General features: G+C 40.3%; 1 protein-coding gene across 2 annotated transcripts in view; it reads left to right on the forward strand.

Annotated features, from left to right (window-relative positions):
- LOC139371469 (stabilin 1) overlaps positions 1–22,451 on the forward strand; it is a 300,518-nt gene that overhangs the window by 232,215 nt on the left and 45,852 nt on the right. For both annotated transcript variants that reach the window (XM_071111910.1, XM_071111908.1), the window contains exons 44-49: positions 1,486–1,557; positions 2,199–2,318; positions 2,506–2,553; positions 2,683–2,757; positions 2,918–3,064; positions 5,240–5,371. In XM_071111910.1, the coding sequence (XP_070968011.1) occupies positions 1,486–1,557; positions 2,199–2,318; positions 2,506–2,553; positions 2,683–2,757; positions 2,918–3,064; positions 5,240–5,371 (594 nt within the window). The remainder of the gene's footprint in view (positions 1–1,485; positions 1,558–2,198; positions 2,319–2,505; positions 2,554–2,682; positions 2,758–2,917; positions 3,065–5,239; positions 5,372–22,451) is intronic.

Raw genomic sequence — 22,451 nt, forward strand, 5'->3', positions numbered from 1 at the left:
AAAGATTTTTATAACTAACCCAAGATAGACCATAGTCTGTCATTTCCAATGGGAGCAAATTATTAATAGTGGGCAGAACAAGCAAGGAGGCGGGTAGAGCCAAGGAGGAGCTAGTAAGATCCTATTGGCGCATTCTTGAATTTTTTTGCATATATCCATTAGGGAACGCCTACTCTGTGAAGTAACTTAATTCCCCTTTGCACTCCTTCTAAACAACGCAATTTGTAGAAACTTTGGCGAAGTGTAAAGTCTACAAAATGCAGTCCACTCTGTTTGTTACAGATTCTAGTTTTGTAAACAGAAAACTGTATGAAGATCAAATGTTGCATTGATGAGAAAATGTGCAGAATGTCGGCCAAAACCGATCTTCTCCCACTGCCGGCCGCTAAGCTTCCTCTCAACACCATATTTAGTAGCGAGTGAATACGGCAACCGGATGCTTGACATTTATATAACTGGTGAAATATCTGGCTCGTTGTACTATCTACAGGTGTGACAAAACTATGGCAAAACACAGGCTTTACTCATAGCCAGTGGCATATCATTAGTAAATATTGAAAAAGTAAGGGGCCTAGACAGCTGCCCTGGGGAACGCCTGACTCTACCTGGATTATGTTGGAAAGACTTCCATTAAAGAACACCCTCTGTGTAACTCTTTATCCACAATATAGCAGAGGGTGTAAAGCCATAACATGTGAGTTTTTCCAGCAGCAGATTATGCTCGATAAAGGCTCAATAATCTTCTAATTATCAATCTGTTACAGCCAATCATCAGTCATTTGTATAAGTGCTCTACATGTTGTGTGCTATTCCCTGTAAGGGTGCTGAAAGATACATTGTTTACTGTGAAATAGAATTGTGTCTGGTCAAACACATTTGTTTCCAAAAGTTTACTAAGGGTTGGTATTAGGCTGATTGGTAAGGGTGCTTTGCTATTCTTGGGTAGCGGAATTACTTTTTCTACCCTCCAGGCCTGAGGGTACACACGTTCCTGTAGGCTTAGATTGAATAGATGGCAAATAGGAGTGGCAATACAGTCCCCTATCATCCTCAGTCATTTTACGTCCAAGTTGCCAGACCCAGGGGGCTTGTCATTGTTGATAGAAAACAATACTTTTCTCGCCTCTTCCACATTCACTTTTCGGAATTCAAAATTACAATTCTTGTCTTTCATAATTTGGTCAGTTATACATGGATGTGTAGGTTCAGAATTTGTTGCTGGCATGTCATGCCTAGTTTTGCTAATCTTGCCATTGAAAAAAATCATTAAAGTAGTTGTCAATATCAGTAGGCTTTGTGATGAATGAGCCATCTGATTTAATGAATGATGGAGCTGAGTTTGCCTTGTTGCCTAAAATTTAATTTAAGATGTTCCAAAGCTTTTTACTATCATTCCTTATATAATTTATCTTTGTTTCATAGTAGTTTCTTCTTTGTTTTGTTTAGTTTAGTTACATGAGTAACTAACTGTTCCACCTGTTTCAGGTTGCCTGTAACTGTTTACCTGGCTACTCTGGGAATGGACATTTCTGCTACCCGTTCAACCCCTGTCGGACTGTGAGTACTGGAGCATTGTAGTACTACACAGTGCATCCCAAAATGCCACCCTATTCCCTACACAGTGCACTACCAGGGGCCCATGAACTATATAGGGAATAGGGTGGCATTTTAATCAGATCAGACTTGGATTAAATATATACCCAATGTGTTAAATACGTGACATACTGGAGGTAATTTACCTTGACCAGTGTGTTAAATACGTGACATACTGACCAGTGTGAACAGGAGGGCTGTTCTATTGGTTTGTTGGTTTCATTGAACCTGAAAAAGTAAATCCAGCACACCCGAGTATCTGACCCAGGTTTGACCCAGATCTGACCCAGGTTTGACCCAGATCTGACCCAGATCTGACCCAGGTCTGACCCAGGTTTGACCCAGATCTGACCCAGGTCTGACCCAGGTCTGACTCAGATCTGACCCAGGTCTGACCCAGGTCTGACTCAGATCTGACCCAGGTCTGACCCAGGCACATCCACAGGATCCGATAGTTAGGCACTACAGTACTACTGTGGCTGGTCCCAAATGGCACCCTATTCCCTATAGGCCCTGGTCTAAAGTAGTGCACTATAAAGGGAATAGGGTGCCATTTGGGACACACACCTGGAGTCCAGAGGTATAGACTCCGGTTATGTTTCCAGAACAACGGGGGCTGTGGAAAGTACGCCAGGTGTCGTTATATGGGCAACGGAGAGAGGAACTGCTCCTGCAATGGAGGACACATAGGAGATGGCTTTGACTGCCGAGGCAAGACCCGCACAGTGAGTCACTGGTCTGTGTGTGTGTGTGTGTGTGTGTGTGTGTGTGTGTGTGTGTGTGTGTGTGTGTGTGTGTGTGTGTGTGTGTGTGTGTGTGTGTGTGTGTGTGTGTGTGTGTGTGTGTGTGTGTGTGTGTGTGTGTGTGTGTGTGTGTGTGTCTATGAATTTATTTTCCCATGGATATTTGCAGGAGATATTTCGCCAGTCAGAAGCTGCGTTGTACCGTCGGATAATAATGGTGAGTCTGTTGTTGTAGGGTGGTAATGACATTTCACTTCTCTATGTTATAAAATAAATGTTACCAAGACAAATAGGATTATTCACATTCCGCATATTTTTGTTGAGGCTAATGCTTGTGGTTCTCCAGGTGTCTGATGTGAGGAGTCTGTACGGTGATGGGCCCTTCACTACATTCATACCTCCTGCAAACAGCAACTTCTCAGTATGTCAATTATTTTATTTTTTTTCAATGTTCCTGTGTGTAGGACGGGTCTGCATATACTGTGTGTGTGTGTGTGTGTGTGTGGCATACACCTGGGCTCGTGTTATTGTTATGGTGTGTGTGGGTCTCTGACCCACCCCTGTGTAAACTCTCTCTCCAGATAGAGGCATGGGAGTCACAGGGACGCAGCCCAGACTTGGCTAACTACCACATGGTGTCTTGTGAGACTCTGATGCTCTCTGACCTGAAGACCACCTCAAAGGCTGTGGCCGTCTCCGGACACCAGCTCACCTTCAGCCTCAAGGATGTGAGTCCCTATTCCCTTTATAGTGAGCTACTTTTGCCCATTTCTGGCTCGTACAAGGCTTTCTTCTCCAAATACTGCTACTACAAAGCTTGCTTCTCCAAATACTGCTACTACAAGGCTTGCTTCTCCAAATATAACTACTACAAGGCTTGCTTCTCCAAATACTGCTACTACAAGACTTGCTTCTCCAAATACTACTACTACAAGAATTGATTATCATAATATTTTTATAATACTACTACTCGAAGGTTTACTTCTCCTTGGTTTACTTCGCCTTGGTTTACTTCTTCTAGGATTACTTCTCCTTTGTTTACTTCTCCTTGGTTTATTACACAAGGGCCTACTTCTCCTTTGTTTACTTCTCCTAGGTTTACTTTTACAATACCTATTTCTCCTAAGCTGACTACTCCAAGGTTAACAACTCGAAGACCTACTTCTCCAAGGTTTACTACTCCATGGTTTACTACTCCAAGGTTTACTACTCCAAGGTTTCACTACTCCAAGGTTTACTACTCTAGAGTTTACTACTCCAAGGTTTACTATTCCAAGGTTTACTTCTCCAAGGTTTACTACTCCAAGGTTTAGTAATCATAGGTTTACTACTCCAAGGTTTACTTCTCCAAGGTTTGCTACTTCAAGGTTTACTACTCCAAGGTTTACTACTCCAAGGTTTACTACTCCAAGGTTTCACTACTCCAAGGTTTAGTAATCATAGGTTTACTACTCCAAGGTGTACTACTCCAAGGTTTAGTAATCATAGGTTTACTACTCCAAGGTTTACTACTCCAAGGTTTAGTAATCATAGGTTTACTACTCCAAGGTTTACTACTCCAATGTTTGCTACTTCAATGTTTACTACTCTAGAGTTTACTAATCATAGGTTTACTACTCCAAGGTTTACTACTCCAAGGTTTACTACTCCAAGGTTTCACTACTCCAAGGTTTAGTAATCATAGGTTTAATACTCCAAGGTGTACTACTCCAAGGTTTAGTAATCATAGGTTTACTACTCCAAGGTTTACTACTCCAAGGTTTAGTAATCATAGGTTTACTACTCCAAGGTTTACTACTCCAATGTTTGCTACTTCAAGGTTTACTACTCCAAGGTTTACTACTCCAAGGTTTACTACTCCAAGGTTTAGTAATCATAGGTTTACTACTCCAAGGTTTACTACTCCAAGGTTTACTACTCCAAGGTTTACTTCTCCAAGGTTTGCTACTTCAAGGTTTACTACTCTAGAGTTTACTACTCCAAGGTTTACTACTCCAAGGTTTACTACTCCAAGGTTTACTACTCCAAGGTTTACTACTCCAAGGTTTACTAATCATACGTTTACTACTCCAAGGTTTACTGCTACTTACAACTTTTGACCAGACTAAAAGAGTTTGGCATCATACAATTTGCGTGCCAGAGGATTGAATTCTTAAAAGTCTAAGCCATTGGAGGTGGGTTCTAAGCTTACATATGGAATTGTTTTAAGAAGGTGGATCATTTAGCTATTTGATTTAATTTTAGGACCCCTTTAGGTATCAACAGTAAAAAGAAGAAAAGTGATTTGATAAAAGTTTGAATTTGGTCTTTACTACTATAGCCCAGAAAAACACATTGAATAACACATTCATAAATGACAAAAAAGACAGTCAAAATTGTTTTCTTTTAAAAATGTGTCCTATATCTAGGATATAGAGGAGAGCTCAGAGAACACCCTCATGTTCGTGAGAGCCTAATCTTTCCATAGATGGGTCATATTAGTTTATAGGCCAAACCGTTTTCGTGAGAAGACCGATTTTTGGGATATCATCTGGTCTGACAAACAGCGCTTTCGTTCTGCCACTTTCCACCGCAGATGCAGAAGGCCGACAGGTCTCTAGCTTAAAAACTGACTTTTTTATTACGTAAATGTTTTATTGGAACTCTCTTTCGTGTTGGACTATTAACTAACTTGATGTCACCAGGCAGGCCAAAACTCCGTCCCACCAAAATGGGATGAAAATTCAGGTGGTCTTTTCAAACAGCTCTTACACTAAAAGGGCATTAAAAATAATTTGCACAATTTCACAGTATTTTTCCAAACTCCATAGTGTGGAAATGTATATAAAACACAGGAAATCACATTTTATTTGACTGTACTGGTCCTTTAACTAAGTTTCTCTCTATCTCCCCCCTTCTCTCAGGGCTCTGTGTACATTAATGATGACGCTAGGATAGTCTCCAGTGATTATGTGACAGCTGACGGTGTGATCCACTACATTGACAAGGTCCTCACCCCGTATGACCTGAAGGATCAAAAGACCATACCATCTAAGGTAGGCTACGGCTGCATGTGCCACTTAGCAGACACTTTGATCCAAAGCTACTTACAGACACATAGCGTGCATACATTTTCCATATGGGTGGCCTCAGCGGGAATTAAACCTATGATCCTTGCGTTGCAAGCTCCGTGCTCTACCAACTGATCAACAGAGAGATGGGCACCCTATTCCTAGACTATATAGGGCTTAGGGTGCTGCCATTTGTGACACAAGTCACAATTTACTCCCCAAATCGGTTTTATTCATTTTAAAATAACTCGTGAATAGGGGTTCAAATTTTCCTGAAAATCTACCAAGTTTAAATTCTGGGAATAATTCATATTATCCCGAGAGTCCAAGAAAATACAGCAAAAAGTCCCAGCGTTTAAAACCAAGATGATCACTATGCCAGGGTCCTCCCAAAATAAGAGGCGCGTTCCGTCACCTTGTCTGCTTGGACTCGCCACTATGTAAAGGTTTCAGAGCAAATTAAACTCATATTTAGTAATGATAAAGTAACTATCTATGATTGTTTAATGAAATTGTGAAATTTGGACGTTCATAAATTCCCTAGCGCTATGTTCCTCAATTCATTCAGCGTTTTTTCTGGTCAGGGCGCACAGGCTTTGTCAAATCATACAAAACTTTGTAACGGCAGTCACGGCAGTCAAAAGTCAAATGACAAAAGTTCCTAAACTTCCTCCTTCGACGAATGACAGAATATCACCTGTATTTGTCCAAATAGAGTCGATGTGTTAAGGTGCGTGAATGAGGACCCAAAAGCGAATTAACGTAAACAGAGCTTCTTTAATAACAAAACATACGTAGGCTCAGATGGACCGGCAGATTCCGACAGGACAGGACAAGGTTGCAGCAAACATGACGATAGTCTGGTTCAGGCATGAATAACACAAACAAGAATCCGACAAAGACAGGAGCAGAAACAGAGAGAGATATAGAGGACTAATCAGAGGGAAAAAGGGAACAGGTGGGAAAAGGGGTGACGAGGTAGTTAGGAGGAGACAAGGAACAGCTGGGGGAAAGAGGGGGAGAAAAGGTAACCTAATAACGACCAGCAGAGGGAGACAGGGTGAAGGGAAAGGACAGAAACAAGACACAACATGACAATACATGACAGTACCCCCCCACTCACCGAGCGCCTCCTGGCGCACTCGAGGAGGAAACCTGGCGGCAACGGAGGAAATCATCGATCAGCGCACGGTCCAGCACGTCCCGAGAGGGAACCCAACTCCTCTCCTCAGGACCGTACCCCTCCCAATCTACTAGGTACTGATGACCACGGCCCCGAGGACGCATGTCCAAAATCCTACGGACCCTGTAGATGGGTGCGCCCTCGACAAGGATGGGTGGGGGGGGGGGAAAGACGAGCGGGGGCGCGAAGAACGGGCTTGACACAGGAGACATGGAAGACCGGGTGGACGCGACGAAGATATCGCGGAAGAAGAAGTCGAACTGCGACAGGATTAATGATCTGGGAAATACGGAACGGACCAATGAACCGCGGGGTCAACTTGCGAGAAGCGGTCTTAAGGGGAAGGTTCTGAGTGGAGAGCCAAACTCTCTGACCGCGACAATATCTAGGACTCTTAGTTCTACGCTTATTAGCAGCCCTCACAGTCTGCGCCCTATAACGGCAAAGTGCAGACCTGACCCTCTTCCAGGTGCGCTCGCAACGTTGGACAAAAGCCTGAGCGGAGGGGACGCTGGACTCGGCGAACTGAGATGAGAACAGCGGAGGCTGGTACCCGAGGCTACTCTGAAAAGGAGATAGCCCGGTCGCAGACGAAGGAAGCGAGTTGTGGGCGTATTCTGCCCAGGGGAGCTGTTCTGACCAAGACGCAGGGTTGCGAAAAGAAAGACTGCGTAAGATGCGACCAATAGTCTGATTGGCCCGTTCTGCTTGACCGTTAGACTGGGGGTGAAAGCCGGAAGAGAGACTGACGGAAGCCCCAATCAAACGGCAAAACTCCCTCCAAAATTGAGACGTGAATTGCGGACCTCTGTCCGAAACGACGTCTGACGGAAGGCCATGAATTCTGAAAACATTCTCGATGATGATTTGTGCCGTCTCTTTAGCAGAAGGAAGCTTAGCAAGGGGAATAAAATGAGCCGCCTTAGAGAACCTGTCGACAACCGTAAGAATAACAGTCTTCCCCGCTGACGAAGGCAGTCCGGTGACAAAATCTAAGGCGATGTGAGACCACGGTCGAGAGGGAATGGGAAGCGGCCTGAGACGGCCGGCAGGAGGGGAGTTACCGGACTTAGTCTGCGCGCAGACCGAACAAGCAGCCACGAAGCGACGCGTGTCATGCTCCCGGGTGGGCCACCAAAAAACGCTGGCGAATGGAAGCAAGCGTACCCCGAACGCCAGGGTGGCCGGCTAACTTGGCAGAGTGAGCCCACTGAAGAACGGCCAGACGAGTAGGAACGGGAACGAAAAGAAGGTTCCTGGGACAAGCGCGCGGCGACGGAGTTTGAGTGAGTGCTTGCTTTACCTGCCTCTCAATTCCCCAGACAGTCAACCCGACAACACGCCCCTCAGGGAGAATCCCCTCGGGGTCAGTGGAGGCTACTGAAGAACTGAAGAGACGAGATAAAGCATCAGGCTTGGTGTTCTTAGAGCCCGGACGATAAGAAATCACGAACTCGAAACGAGCGAAAAACAGCGCCCAGCGCGCCTAACGCGCATTAAGTCGTTTGGCAGAACGGATGTACTCAAGGTTCCTATGGTCAGTCCAAACGACAAAAGGAACGGTCGCCCCCTCCAACCACTGTCGCCATTCGCCTAGGGCTAAGCGGATGGCGAGCAGTTCGCGGTTTCCCACATCATAGTTACGTTCCGACGGCGACAGGCGATGAGAAAAATACGCGCAAGGGTGGACCTTGTCGTCAGAGAGGGAGCGCTGAGAAAGAATGGCTCCCACGCCCACCTCTGACGCGTCAACCTCGACCACGAACTGTCTAGAGACGTCAGGTGTAACAAGGATAGGAGCGGATGTAAAACGATTCTTGAGGAGATCAAAAGCTCCCTGGGCGGAAACGGACCACTTAAAGCACGTCTTGACAGAAGTAAGGGCTGTGAGAGGAGCTGCCACCTGACCGAAATTACGGATGAAACGACGATAGAAGTTCGCGAAGCCGAGAAAGCGCTGCAGCTCGACGCGTGACTTAGGGACGGGCCAATCAATGACAGCCTGGACCTTAGCGGGATCCATCTTAATGCCTTCAGCGGAAATAACAGAACCGAGAAATGTGACGGAGGAGGCATGAAAAGTGCACTTCTCAGCCTTCACAAAAAGACAATTCTCTAAAAGGCGCTGGAGGACACGTCGAACGTGCTGAACATGAATCTGGAGTGACGGTGAAAAAATCAGGATATCGTCAAGGTAAACGAAAACAAAGATGTTCAGCATGTCTCTCAGGACATCATTGACTAATGCCTGAAAGACAGCTGGAGCGTTAGCGAGGCCGAAAGGAAGAACCCGGTATTCAAAGTGCCCTAACGGAGTGTTAAACGCCGTCTTCCACTCGTCCCCCTCCCTGATGCGCACGAGATGGTAAGCGTTACGAAGGTCCAACTTAGTGAAAAACCTGGCTCCCTGCAGGATCTCGAAGGCTGAAGACATAAGAGGAAGCGGATAACGATTCTTCACTGTTATGTCATTCAGCCCTCGATAATCTATGCAGGGGCGCAGGGACCCGTCCTTCTTCTTAACAAAAAAAACCCCGCTCCGGCGGGAGAGGAGGAGGGGACTATGGTACCGGCGGCAAGAGCTACAGACAAATAATCTTCAAGAGCCTTACGTTCGGGAGCCGACAGAGAGTATAGTCTACCCCGGGGGGGAGTGGTTCCCGGAAGGAGATCAATACTACAATCATACGACCGGTGTGGAGGAAGAGAGGTGGCCCTGGACCGACTGAACACCGTGCGCAGATCGTGATATTCCTCCGGCACCCCTGTCAAATCACCAGGCTCCTCCTGTGAAGAAGAGACAGAGGAAACAGGAGGGATAGCAGACATTAAACATTTCACATGACAAGAGACGTTCCAGGAGAGGATAGAATTACTAGACCAATTAATAGAAGGATTATGACAAACTAGCCAGGGATGGCCCAAAACAACAGGTGTAAAAGGTGAACGAAAAATTAAAAAATAAATGGTTTCGCTATGATTACCAGAGACAGTGAGGGTTAAAGGTAGCGTCTCACGCTGAATCCTGGGGAGAGGACTACCATCCAAGGCGAACAAGGCCGTGGGCTCCCTTAACTGTCTGAGAGGAATGTCATGTTCCCGAGCCCAGGTCTCGTCCATAAAACAGCCCTCCGCCCCAGAGTCTATTAAGGCACTGCAGGAAGCTGACGAACCGGTCCAGCGTAGATGGACCGACAAGGTAGTGCAGGATCTTGAAGGAGAGACAGGAGTAGTAGCGCTCACCAGTAGCCCTCCGCTTACTGATGAGCTCTGGCTTTTACTGGACATGAAGTGACAAAATGACCAGCGGAACCGCAATAGAGACAGAGGCGGTTGGTGATTCTCCGTTCCCTCTCTTTAGTCGAGATGCGGATACCTCCCAGCTGCATAGGCTCAGCACCCGAGCCGGCAGAGGAAGATGGTAGTGATGCGGAGAGGGGGGCAACGGAGAACGCGAGCTCCTTTCCACGAGCTCGGTGACGAAGATCAACCCGTCGCTCAATGCGAATAGCGAGTTCAATCAAGGAATCCACGCTGGAAGGAACCTCCCGGGAGAGAATCTCATCCTTTACCTCTGCGCGGAGACCCTCCAGAAAACGAGCGAGCAAAGCCGGCTCGTTCCAGCCACTGGAGGCAGCAAGATTGCGAAACTCAATAGAGTAGTCTGTTATGGATCGATTACCTTGACATAGGGAAGACAGGGCCCTGGAAGCCTCCTCCCCAAAAACAGATCGATCAAAAACCCGTATCATCTCCTCCTTAAAGTCCTGATACTGGTTAGTACACTCAGCCCTTGCCTCCCAGATTGCCGTGCCCCACTCACGAACCCGTCCAGTAAGGAGAGATATGACGTAGGCGATACGAGCAGTGCTCCTGGAGTAAGTGTTGGGCTGGAGAGAAAACACAATATCACACTGGGTGAGGAACGAGCGGCATTCAGTGGGCTCCCCAGAGTAACACGGCGGGTTATTGATTCTGGGCTCCGGAGATTCGAAAGCCCTGGAAGTGGCCGGTGGATCGAGGCGGAGATGGTGAACCTGTTCTGTGAGGTTGGAGACTTGGGTGGCCAGGGTCTCAACGGCATGTCGAGCAGCAGACAATTCCTGCTCGTGTCTGCCTAGCATCGCTCCCTGGATCTCGACGGCTGAGTGGAGAGGATCCGAAGTCGCTGGGTCCATTCTTGGTCGGATTCTTCTGTTAAGGTGCGTGAATGAGGACCCAAAAGCGAATTAACGTAAACAGAGCTTCTATAATAACAAAACATACGTAGGCTCAGATGGACCGGCAGATTCCGACAGGACAGGACAAGGTTGCAGCAAACATGACGATAGTCTGGTTCAGGCATGAATAACACAAACAAGAATCCGACAAAGACAGGAGCAGAAACAGAGAGAGATATAGAGGACTAATCAGAGGGAAAAAGGGAACAGGTGGGAAAAGGGGTGACGAGGTAGTTAGGAGGAGACAAGGAACAGCTGGGGGAAAGAGGGGGAGAAAAGGTAACCTAATAACGACCAGCAGAGGGAGACAGGGTGAAGGGAAAGGACAGAAACAAGACACAACATGACAATACATGACACGATGGTTATACAGAAAGCTGATCAGCCCAAGACTAACGGGGAGATGAAGAGTGGAATTATTTTAGTATCAAAGTATATATTTTTTAATTTTATTTTATTTCTACCTTTATTTAACTAGGCAAGTCAGTTAAGAACAAATTCTTATTTTCAAAGACGGCCTAGGAACAGTGGGTTAACTAACTGTTCAGGGGCAGAACGACAGATTTGTACCTTGGGGGTACAACTTGCAACCTTCCGGTTACTAGTCCAACACTCTAACCACTAGGCTACCCTAAAAAAAACATCCATATCTCCTGTCATAGCGTTTGTTGATCACACGTTCTCTACCTGAACTCTATATGGGCAGCAATACGAGACAGCACACAGAAGCGGGGTAAATGTTATAGAGGGATTCTGATGCGCGTAGGTCACATGTGCTCTGATAATGCAACCTATAGATTAGAGAATAAAGTTAGGACTTTTTCATTTGGGGCTTCAGGGGGATTGAGACTGGATAGGATATTATCCTAGGCTCTAGGACAGAAGGAGACTGGATAGGATATTATCCTAGGCTCTAGGACAGAAGGAGACTGGATAGGATATTATCCTAGGCTCTAGGACAGAAGGAGACTGGATAGGATATTATCCTAGGCTCTAGGACAGAAGGAGACTGGATAGGATATTATCCTAGGCTCTAGGACAGAAGGAGACTGGATAGGATAACAGCCTAGGCTCTAGGACAGAAGGAGACTGGATAGGATAACAGCCTAGGGTCTAGGACAGGAGAATATATACTTTTCCCTAATGACTTGGAATTGTCTGTGACAGAGATGCCTACAGTATGTAGTGAATTGTGCATAGACCTATCACGGTTATCCATGTTAATCTATAGACCTATCACGGTTATCCATGTTAATCTATAGACCTATCACGGTTATCCATGTTAATCTATAGACCTATCACGGTTATCCATGTTAATCTATAGACATACGCGGTTATCCATGTTAATCTATAGACATACACGGTTATCCATGTTAATCTATAGACATACGCGGTTATCCATGTTAATCTATAGACATACACGGTTATCCATGTTAATCTATAGACCTATCACGGTTATCCATATTAATCTATAGACCTATCACGGTTATCCATGTTAATCTATAGACCTATCACGGTTATCCATATTAATCTATAGACCTATCATGGTTATCCATATTAATCTATAGACCTATCATGGTTATCCATGTTAATCTATAGACATACGCGGTTATCCATATTAATCTATAGACCTATCACGGTTATCCATGTTAATCTATAGACCTATCACGGTTATCCATATTAATCTATAGACCTATCATGGTTATCCATATTAATCTATAGACCTATCATGGTTATCCATGTTAATCTATAGACATACGCGGTTATCCATGTTAATCTATAGACATACACGGTTATCCATGTTAATCTATAGACCTATCACGGTTATCCATATTAATCTATAGACCTATCACGGTTATCCATGTTAATCTATAGACCTATCACGGTTATCCATATTAATCTATAGACCTATCATGGTTATCCATATTAATCTATAGACCTATCATGGTTATCCATGTTAATCTATAGACCTATCACGGTTATCCATATTAATCTATAGACCTATCATGGTTATCCATATTAATCTATAGACCTATCACGGTTATCCATATTAATCTATAGACCTAGCATGGTTATCCATATTAATCTATAGACCTATCATGGTTATCCATGTTAATCTATAGACCTATCACGGTTATCCATATTAATCTATAGACCTATGGTTATCCATATTAATCTATAGACCTATCACGGTTATCCATATTAATCTATAGACCTATCATGGTTATCCATGTTAATCTATAGACCTATCACGGTTATCCATATTAATCTATCCAGATCTATCATGGTTATCCATGTTAATCTATAGACCTATCACGGTTATCCATATTAATCTATAGACCTATCATGGTTATCCATATTAATCTATAGACCTATCACGGTTATCCATGTTAATCTATAGACCTATCATGGTTATCCATGTTAATCTATAGACCTATCATGGTTATCCATGTTAATCTATAGACCTATCACGGTTATCCATGTTAATCTATAGACCTATCACGGTTATCCATGTTAATCTATAGACCTATCACGGTTATCCATGTTAATCTATAGACCTATCATGGTTATCCATGTTAATCTATAGACCTATCACGGTTATCCATGTTAATCTATAGACCTATCATGGTTATCCATGTTAATCTATAGACCTATCACGGTTATCCATGTTAATCTATAGACCTATCATGGTTATCCATGTTAATCTATAGACCTATCACGGTTATCCATATTAATCTATAGACCTATCATGGTTATCCATATTAATCTATAGACCTATCACGGTTATCCATATTAATCTATAGACCTATCATGGTTATCCATGTTAATCTATAGACCTATCACGGTTATCCATATTAATCTATAGACCTATCATGGTTATCCATATTAATCTATAGACCTATCACGGTTATCCATATTAATCTATAGACCTATCATGGTTATCCATGTTAATCTATAGACCTATCATGGTTATCCATGTTAATCTATAGACCTATCACGGTTATCCATGTTAATCTATAGACCTATCACGGTTATCCATGTTAATCTATAGACCTATCACGGTTATCCATGTTAATCTATAGACCTATCACGGTTATCCATGTTAATCTATAGACCTATCACGGTTATCCATGTTAATCTATAGACCTATCATGGTTATCCATATTAATCTATAGACCTATCATGGTTATCCATGTTAATCTATAGACCTATCATGGTTATCCATGTTAATCTATAGACCTATCATGGTTATCCATATTAATCTATAGACCTATCACGGTTATCCATGTTAATCTATAGACCTATCACGGTTATCCATGTTAATCTATAGACCTATCATGGTTATCCATATTAATCTATAGACCTATCACGGTTATCCATATTAATCTATAGACCTATCACGGTTATCCATATTAATCTATAGACCTATCACGGTTATCCATGTTAATCTATAGACCTATCACGGTTATCCATGTTAATCTATAGACCTATCACGGTTATCCATATTAATCTATAGACCTATCACGGTTATCCATGTTAATCTATAGACCTATCACGGTTATCCATGTTAATCTATAGACCTATCACGGTTATCCATGTTAATCTATAGACCTATCATGGTTATCCATGTTAATCTATAGACCTATCACGGTTATCCATATTAATCTATAGACCTATCATGGTTATCCATATTAATCTATAGACCTATCATGGTTATCCATATTAATCTATAGACCTATCATGGTTATCCATGTTAATCTATAGACCTATCATGGTTATCCATGTTAATCTATAGACCTATTATGGTTATCCATATTAATCTATAGACCTATCATGGTTATCCATATTAATCTATAGACCTATCACGGTTATCCATGTTAATCTATAGACCTATCATGGTTATCCATGTTAATCTATAGACCTATCACGGTTATCCATGTTAATCTATAGACCTATCACGGTTATCCATGTTAATCTATAGACCTATCACGGTTATCCATATTAATCTATAGACCTATCACGGTTATCCATGTTAATCTATAGACCTACCACGGTTATCCATGTTAATCTATAGACATACCTATCCATATTAATCTATAGACCTATCACGGTTATCCATATTAATCTATAGACGTATCACGGTTATCCATGTTAATCTATAGACCTATCATGGTTATCCATGTTAATCTATAGACCTATCACGGTTATCCATATTAATCTATAGACCTATCACGGTTATCCATGTTAATCTATAGACCTATCACGGTTATCCATGTTAATCTATAGACCTATCATGGTTATCCATGTTAATCTATAGACCTATCACGGTTATCCATGTTAATCTATAGACCTATCACGGTTATCCATGTTAATCTATAGACCTATCACGGTTATCCATATTAATCTATAGACCTATCACGGTTATCCATGTTAATCTATAGACCTATCATGGTTATCCATGTTAATCTATAGACCTATCATGGTTATCCATATTAATCTATAGACCTATCACGGTTATCCATGTTAATCTATAGACCTATCATGGTTATCCATGTTAATCTATAGACCTATCACGGTTATCCATATTAATCTATAGACCTATCACGGTTATCCATGTTAATCTATAGACCTATCACGGTTATCCATGTTAATCTATAGACCTATCACGGTTATCCATGTTAATCTATAGACCTATCACGGTTATCCATGTTAATCTATAGACCTATCACGGTTATCCATATTAATCTATAGACCTATCACGGTTATCCATATTAATCTATAGACCTATCATGGTTATCCATATTAATCTATAGACCTATCACGGTTATCCATGTTAATCTATAGACCTATCACGGTTATCCATGTTAATCTATAGACCTATCACGGTTATCCATGTTAATCTATAGACCTATCATGGTTATCCATATTAATCTATAGACCTATCATGGTTATCCATGTTAATCTATAGACCTATCACGGTTATCCATGTTAATCTATAGACCTATCACGGTTATCCATGTTAATCTATAGACCTATCACGGTTATCCATGTTAATCTATAGACCTATCACGGTTATCCATATTAATCTATAGACCTATCACGGTTATCCATGTTAATCTATAGACCTATCACGGTTATCCATGTTAATCTATAGACCTATCACGGTTATCCATGTTAATCTATAGACCTATCACGGTTATCCATGTTAATCTATAGACCTATCACGGTTATCCATGTTAATCTATAGACCTATCACGGTTATCCATGTTAATCTATAGACCTATCATGGTTATCCATGTTAATCTATAGACCTATCACGGTTATCCATGTTAATCTATAGACCTATCACGGTTATCCATATTAATCTATAGACCTATCATGGTTATCCATATTAATCTATAGACCTATCACGGTTATCCATGTTAATCTATAGACCTATCATGGTTATCCATGTTAATCTATAGACCTATCATGGTTATCCATGTTAATCTATAGACCTATCACGGTTATCCATGTTAATCTATAGACCTATCATGGTTATCCATGTTAATCTATAGACCTATCACGGTTATCCATGTTAATCTATAGACCTATCATGGTTATCCATGTTAATCTATAGACCTATCACGGTTATCCATGTTAATCTATAGACCTATCATGGTTATCCATGTTAATCTATAGACCTATCACGGTTATCCATGTTAATCTATAGACCTATCACGGTTATCCATGTTAATCTATAGACCTATCACGGTTATCCATGTTAATCTATAGACCTATCATGGTTATCCATATTAATCTATAGACCTATCACGGTTAATCTATAGACCTATCACGGTTATCCATGTTAATCTATAGACCTATCACGGTTATCCATGTTAATCTATAGACCTATCACGGTTATCCATGTTAATCTATAGACCTATCACGGTTATCCATGTTAATCTATAGACCTATCACGGTTATCCATGTTAATCTATAGACCTATCACGGTTATCCATGTTAATCTATAGACCTATCACGGTTATCCATGTTAATCTATAGACCTATCACGGTTATCCATGTTAATCTATAGACCTATCACGGTTATCCATGTTAATCTATAGACCTATCACGGTTATCCATGTTAATCTATAGACCTATCACGGTTATCCATGTTAATCTATAGACCTATCATGGTTATCCATATTAATCTATAGACCTATCATGGTTATCCATGTTAATCTATAGACCTATCATGGTTATCCATGTTAATCTATAGACCTATCATGGTTATCCATATTAATCTATAGACCTATCACGGTTATCCATGTTAATCTATAGACCTATCACGGTTATCCATGTTAATCTATAGACCTATCATGGTTATCCATATTAATCTATAGACCTATCATGGTTATCCATATTAATCTATAGACCTATCATGGTTATCCATATTAATCTATAGACCTATCATGGTTATCCATGTTAATCTATAGACCTATCACGGTTATCCATGTTAATCTATAGACATATCATGGTTATCCATATTAATCTATAGACCTATCACGGTTATCCATATTAATCTATAGACCTATCACGGTTATCCATGTTAATCTATAGACCTATCACGGTTATCCATGTTAATCTATAGACCTATCACGGTTATCCATGTTAATCTATAGACCTATCACGGTTATCCATGTTAATCTATAGACCTATCATGGTTATTCATATTAATCTATAGACCTATCATGGTTATCCATATTAATCTATAGACCTATCATGGTTATCCATATTAATCTATAGACCTATCACGGTTATCCATGTTAATCTATAGACCTATCACGGTTATCCATGTTAATCTATAGACCTATCATGGTTATCCATATTAATCTATAGACCTATCACGGTTATCCATGTTAATCTATAGACCTATCATGGTTATCCATGTTAATCTATAGACCTATCACGGTTATCCATGTTAATCTATAGACCTATCACGGTTATCCATATTAATCTATAGACCTATCACGGTTATCCATGTTAATCTATAGACCTATCACGGTTATCCATGTTAATCTATAGACCTATCACGGTTATCCATGTTAATCTATAGACCTATCACGGTTATCCATGTTAATCTATAGACCTATCACGGTTATCCATGTTAATCTATAGACCTATCACGGTTATCCATGTTAATCTATAGACCTATCACGGTTATCCATGTTAATCTATAGACCTATCACGGTTATCCATGTTAATCTATAGACCTATCACGGTTATCCATGTTAATCTATAGACCTATCACGGTTATCCATGTTAATCTATAGACCTATCACGGTTATCCATGTTAATCTATAGACCTATCACGGTTATCCATGTTAATCTATAGACCTATCACGGTTATCCATGTTAATCTATAGACCTATCACGGTTATCCATGTTAATCTATAGACCTATCACGGTTATCCATGTTAATCTATAGACCTATCACGGTTATCCATATTAATCTATAGACCTATCACGGTTATCCATGTTAATCTATAGACCTATCATGGTTATCCATGTTAATCTATAGACCTATCACGGTTATCCATGTTAATCTATAGACCTATCACGGTTATCCATGTTAATCTATAGACCTATCACGGTTATCCATGTTAATCTATAGACCTATCACGGTTATCCATGTTAATCTATAGACCTATCACGGTTATCCATGTTAATCTATAGACCTATCACGGTTATCCATGTTAATCTATAGACCTATCACGGTTATCCATGTTAATCTATAGACCTATCACGGTTATCCATGTTAATCTATAGACCTATCATGGTTATCCATATTAATCTATAGACCTATCACGGTTATCCATGTTAATCTATAGACCTATCACGGTTATCCATGTTAATCTATAGACCTATCACGGTTATCCATGTTAATCTATAGACCTATCACGGTTATCCATGTTAATCTATAGACCTATCATGGTTATCCATGTTAATCTATAGACCTATCACGGTTATCCATGTTAATCTATAGACCTATCACGGTTATCCATGTTAATCTATAGACCTATCATGGTTATCCATATTAATCTATAGACCTATCATGGTTATCCATGTTAATCTATAGACCTATCATGGTTATCCATGTTAATCTATAGACCTATCATGGTTATCCATGTTAATCTATAGACCTATCACGGTTATCCATGTTAATCTATAGACCTATCACGGTTATCCATGTTAATCTATAGACCTATCACGGTTATCCATGTTAATCTATAGACCTATCATGGTTATCCATGTTAATCTATAGACCTATCACGGTTATCCATGTTAATCTATAGACCTATCATGGTTATCCATGTTAATCTATAGACCTATCACGGTTATCCATGTTAATCTATAGACCTATCACGGTTATCCATGTTAATCTATAGACCTATCACGGTTATCCATGTTAATCTATAGACCTATCATGGTTATCCATGTTAATCTATAGACCTATCACGGTTATCCATATTAATCTATAGACCTATCACGGTTATCCATGTTAATCTATAGACCTATCACGGTTATCCATGTTAATCTATAGACCTATCACGGTTATCCATATTAATCTATAGACCTATCACGGTTATCCATGTTAATCTATAGACCTATCACGGTTATCCATGTTAATCTATAGACCTATCATGGTTATCCATATTAATCTATAGACCTATCACGGTTATCCATGTTAATCTATAGACCTATCACGGTTATCCATGTTAATCTATAGACCTATCGTGGTTATCCATATTAATCTATAGACCTATCATGGTTATCCATGTTAATCTATAGACCTATCACGGTTATCCATGTTAATCTATAGACCTATCATGGTTATCCATATTAATCTATAGACCTATCATGGTTATCCATGTTAATCTATAGACCTATCATGGTTATCCATGTTAATCTATAGACCTATCATGGTTATCCATATTAATCTATAGACCTATCACGGTTATCCATGTTAATCTATAGACCTATCACGGTTATCCATGTTAATCTATAGACCTATCACGGTTATCCATATTAATCTATAGACCTATCATGGTTATCCATATTAATCTATAGACCTATCATGGTTATCCATATTAATCTATAGACCTATCATGGTTATCCATGTTAATCTATAGACCTATCACGGTTATCCATGTTAATCTATAGACCTATCATGGTTATCCATATTAATCTATAGACCTATCACGGTTATCCATATTAATCTATAGACCTATCACGGTTATCCATGTTAATCTATAGACCTATCACGGTTATCCATGTTAATCTATAGACCTATCACGGTTATCCATGTTAATCTATAGACCTATCACGGTTATCCATGTTAATCTATAGACCTATCATGGTTATCCATATTAATCTATAGACCTATCACGGTTATCCATATTAATCTATAGACCTATCACGGTTATCCATATTAATCTATAGACCTATCACGGTTATCCATGTTAATCTATAGACCTATCACGGTTATCCATGTTAATCTATAGACCTATCACGGTTATCCATATTAATCTATAGACCTATCACGGTTATCCATGTTAATCTATAGACCTATCATGGTTATCCATGTTAATCTATAGACCTATCACGGTTATCCATGTTAATCTATAGACCTATCACGGTTATCCATGTTAATCTATAGACCTATCACGGTTATCCATGTTAATCTATTGACATATCACGGTTATCCATGTTAATCTATAGACCTATCACGGTTATCCATGTTAATCTATAGACCTATCACGGTCATCCATGTTAATCTATAGACCTATCACGGTTATCCATGTTAATCTATAGACCTATCACGGTTATCCATGTTAATCTATAGACCTATCACGGTTATCCATGTTAATCTATAGACCTATCACGGTTATCCATGTTAATCTATAGACCTATCACGGTTATCCATGTTAATCTATAGACCTATCACGGTTATCCATGTTAATCTATAGACCTATCACGGTTATCCATGTTAATCTATAGACCTATCACGGTTATCCATGTTAATCTATAGACCTATCACGGTTATCCATGTTAATCTATAGACCTATCACGGTTATCCATGTTAATCTATAGACCTATCACGGTTATCCATGTTAATCTATAGACCTATCACGGTTATCCATATTAATCTATAGACCTATCACGGTTATCCATGTTAATCTATAGACCTATCATGGTTATCCATATTAATCTATAGACCTATCACGGTTATCCATGTTAATCTATAGACCTATCACGGTTATCCATGTTAATCTATAGACCTATCACGGTTATCCATGTTAATCTATAGACCTATCATGGTTATCCATGTTAATCTATAGACCTATCACGGTTATCCATGTTAATCTATAGACCTATCACGGTTATCCATGTTAATCTATAGACCTATCATGGTTATCCATGTTAATCTATAGACCTATCACGGTTATCCATGTTAATCTATAGACCTATCATGGTTATCCATGTTAATCTATAGACCTATCATGGTTATCCATGTTAATCTATAGACCTATCACGGTTATCCATGTTAATCTATAGACCTATCATGGTTATCCATGTTAATCTATAGACCTATCACGGTTATCCATGTTAATCTATAGACCTATCACGGTTATCCATGTTAATCTATAGACCTATCACGGTTATCCATGTTAATCTATAGACCTATCACGGTTATCCATGTTAATCTATAGACCTATCACGGTTATCCATGTTAATCTATAGACCTATCACGGTTATCCATGTTAATCTATAGACCTATCACGGTTATCCATGTTAATCTATAGACCTATCACGGTTATCCATGTTAATCTATAGACCTATCACGGTTATCCATGTTAATCTATAGACCTATCACGGTTATCCATGTTAATCTATAGACCTATCACGGTTATCCATGTTAATCTATAGACCTATCACGGTTATCCATGTTAATCTATAGACCTATCATGGTTATCCATATTAATCTATAGACCTATCACGGTTATCTATGTTAATCTATAGACCTATCACGGTTATCCATATTAATCTATAGACCTATCATGGTTATCCATATTAATCTATAGACCTATCACGGTTATCCATGTTAATCTATAGACCTATCATGGTTATCCATGTTAATCTATTGACCTATCACGGTTATCCATGTTAATCTATTGACCTATCACGGTTATCCATGTTAATCTATTGACCTATCACGGTTATCCATGTTAATCTATAGACCTATCACGGTTATCCATGTTAATCTATAGACCTATCACGGTTATCCATATTAATCTATAGACCTATCACGGTTATCCATGTTAATCTATAGACCTATCACGGTTATCCATGTTAATCTATAGACCTATCACGGTTATCCATGTTAATCTATAGACCTATCACGGTTATCCATGTTAATCTATAGACCTATCACGGTTATCCATGTTAATCTATAGACCTATCACGGTTATCCATGTTAATCTATAGACCTATCACGGTTATCCATATTAATCTATAGACCTATCACGGTTATCCATATTAATCTATAGACCTATCACGGTTATCCATGTTAATCTATAGACCTATCACGGTTATCCATGTTAATCTATAGACCTAT

Source organism: Oncorhynchus clarkii, chromosome 17 (assembly GCF_045791955.1).
Source record: "Oncorhynchus clarkii lewisi isolate Uvic-CL-2024 chromosome 17, UVic_Ocla_1.0, whole genome shotgun sequence".
Taxonomy (NCBI): domain Eukaryota; kingdom Metazoa; phylum Chordata; class Actinopteri; order Salmoniformes; family Salmonidae; genus Oncorhynchus; species Oncorhynchus clarkii.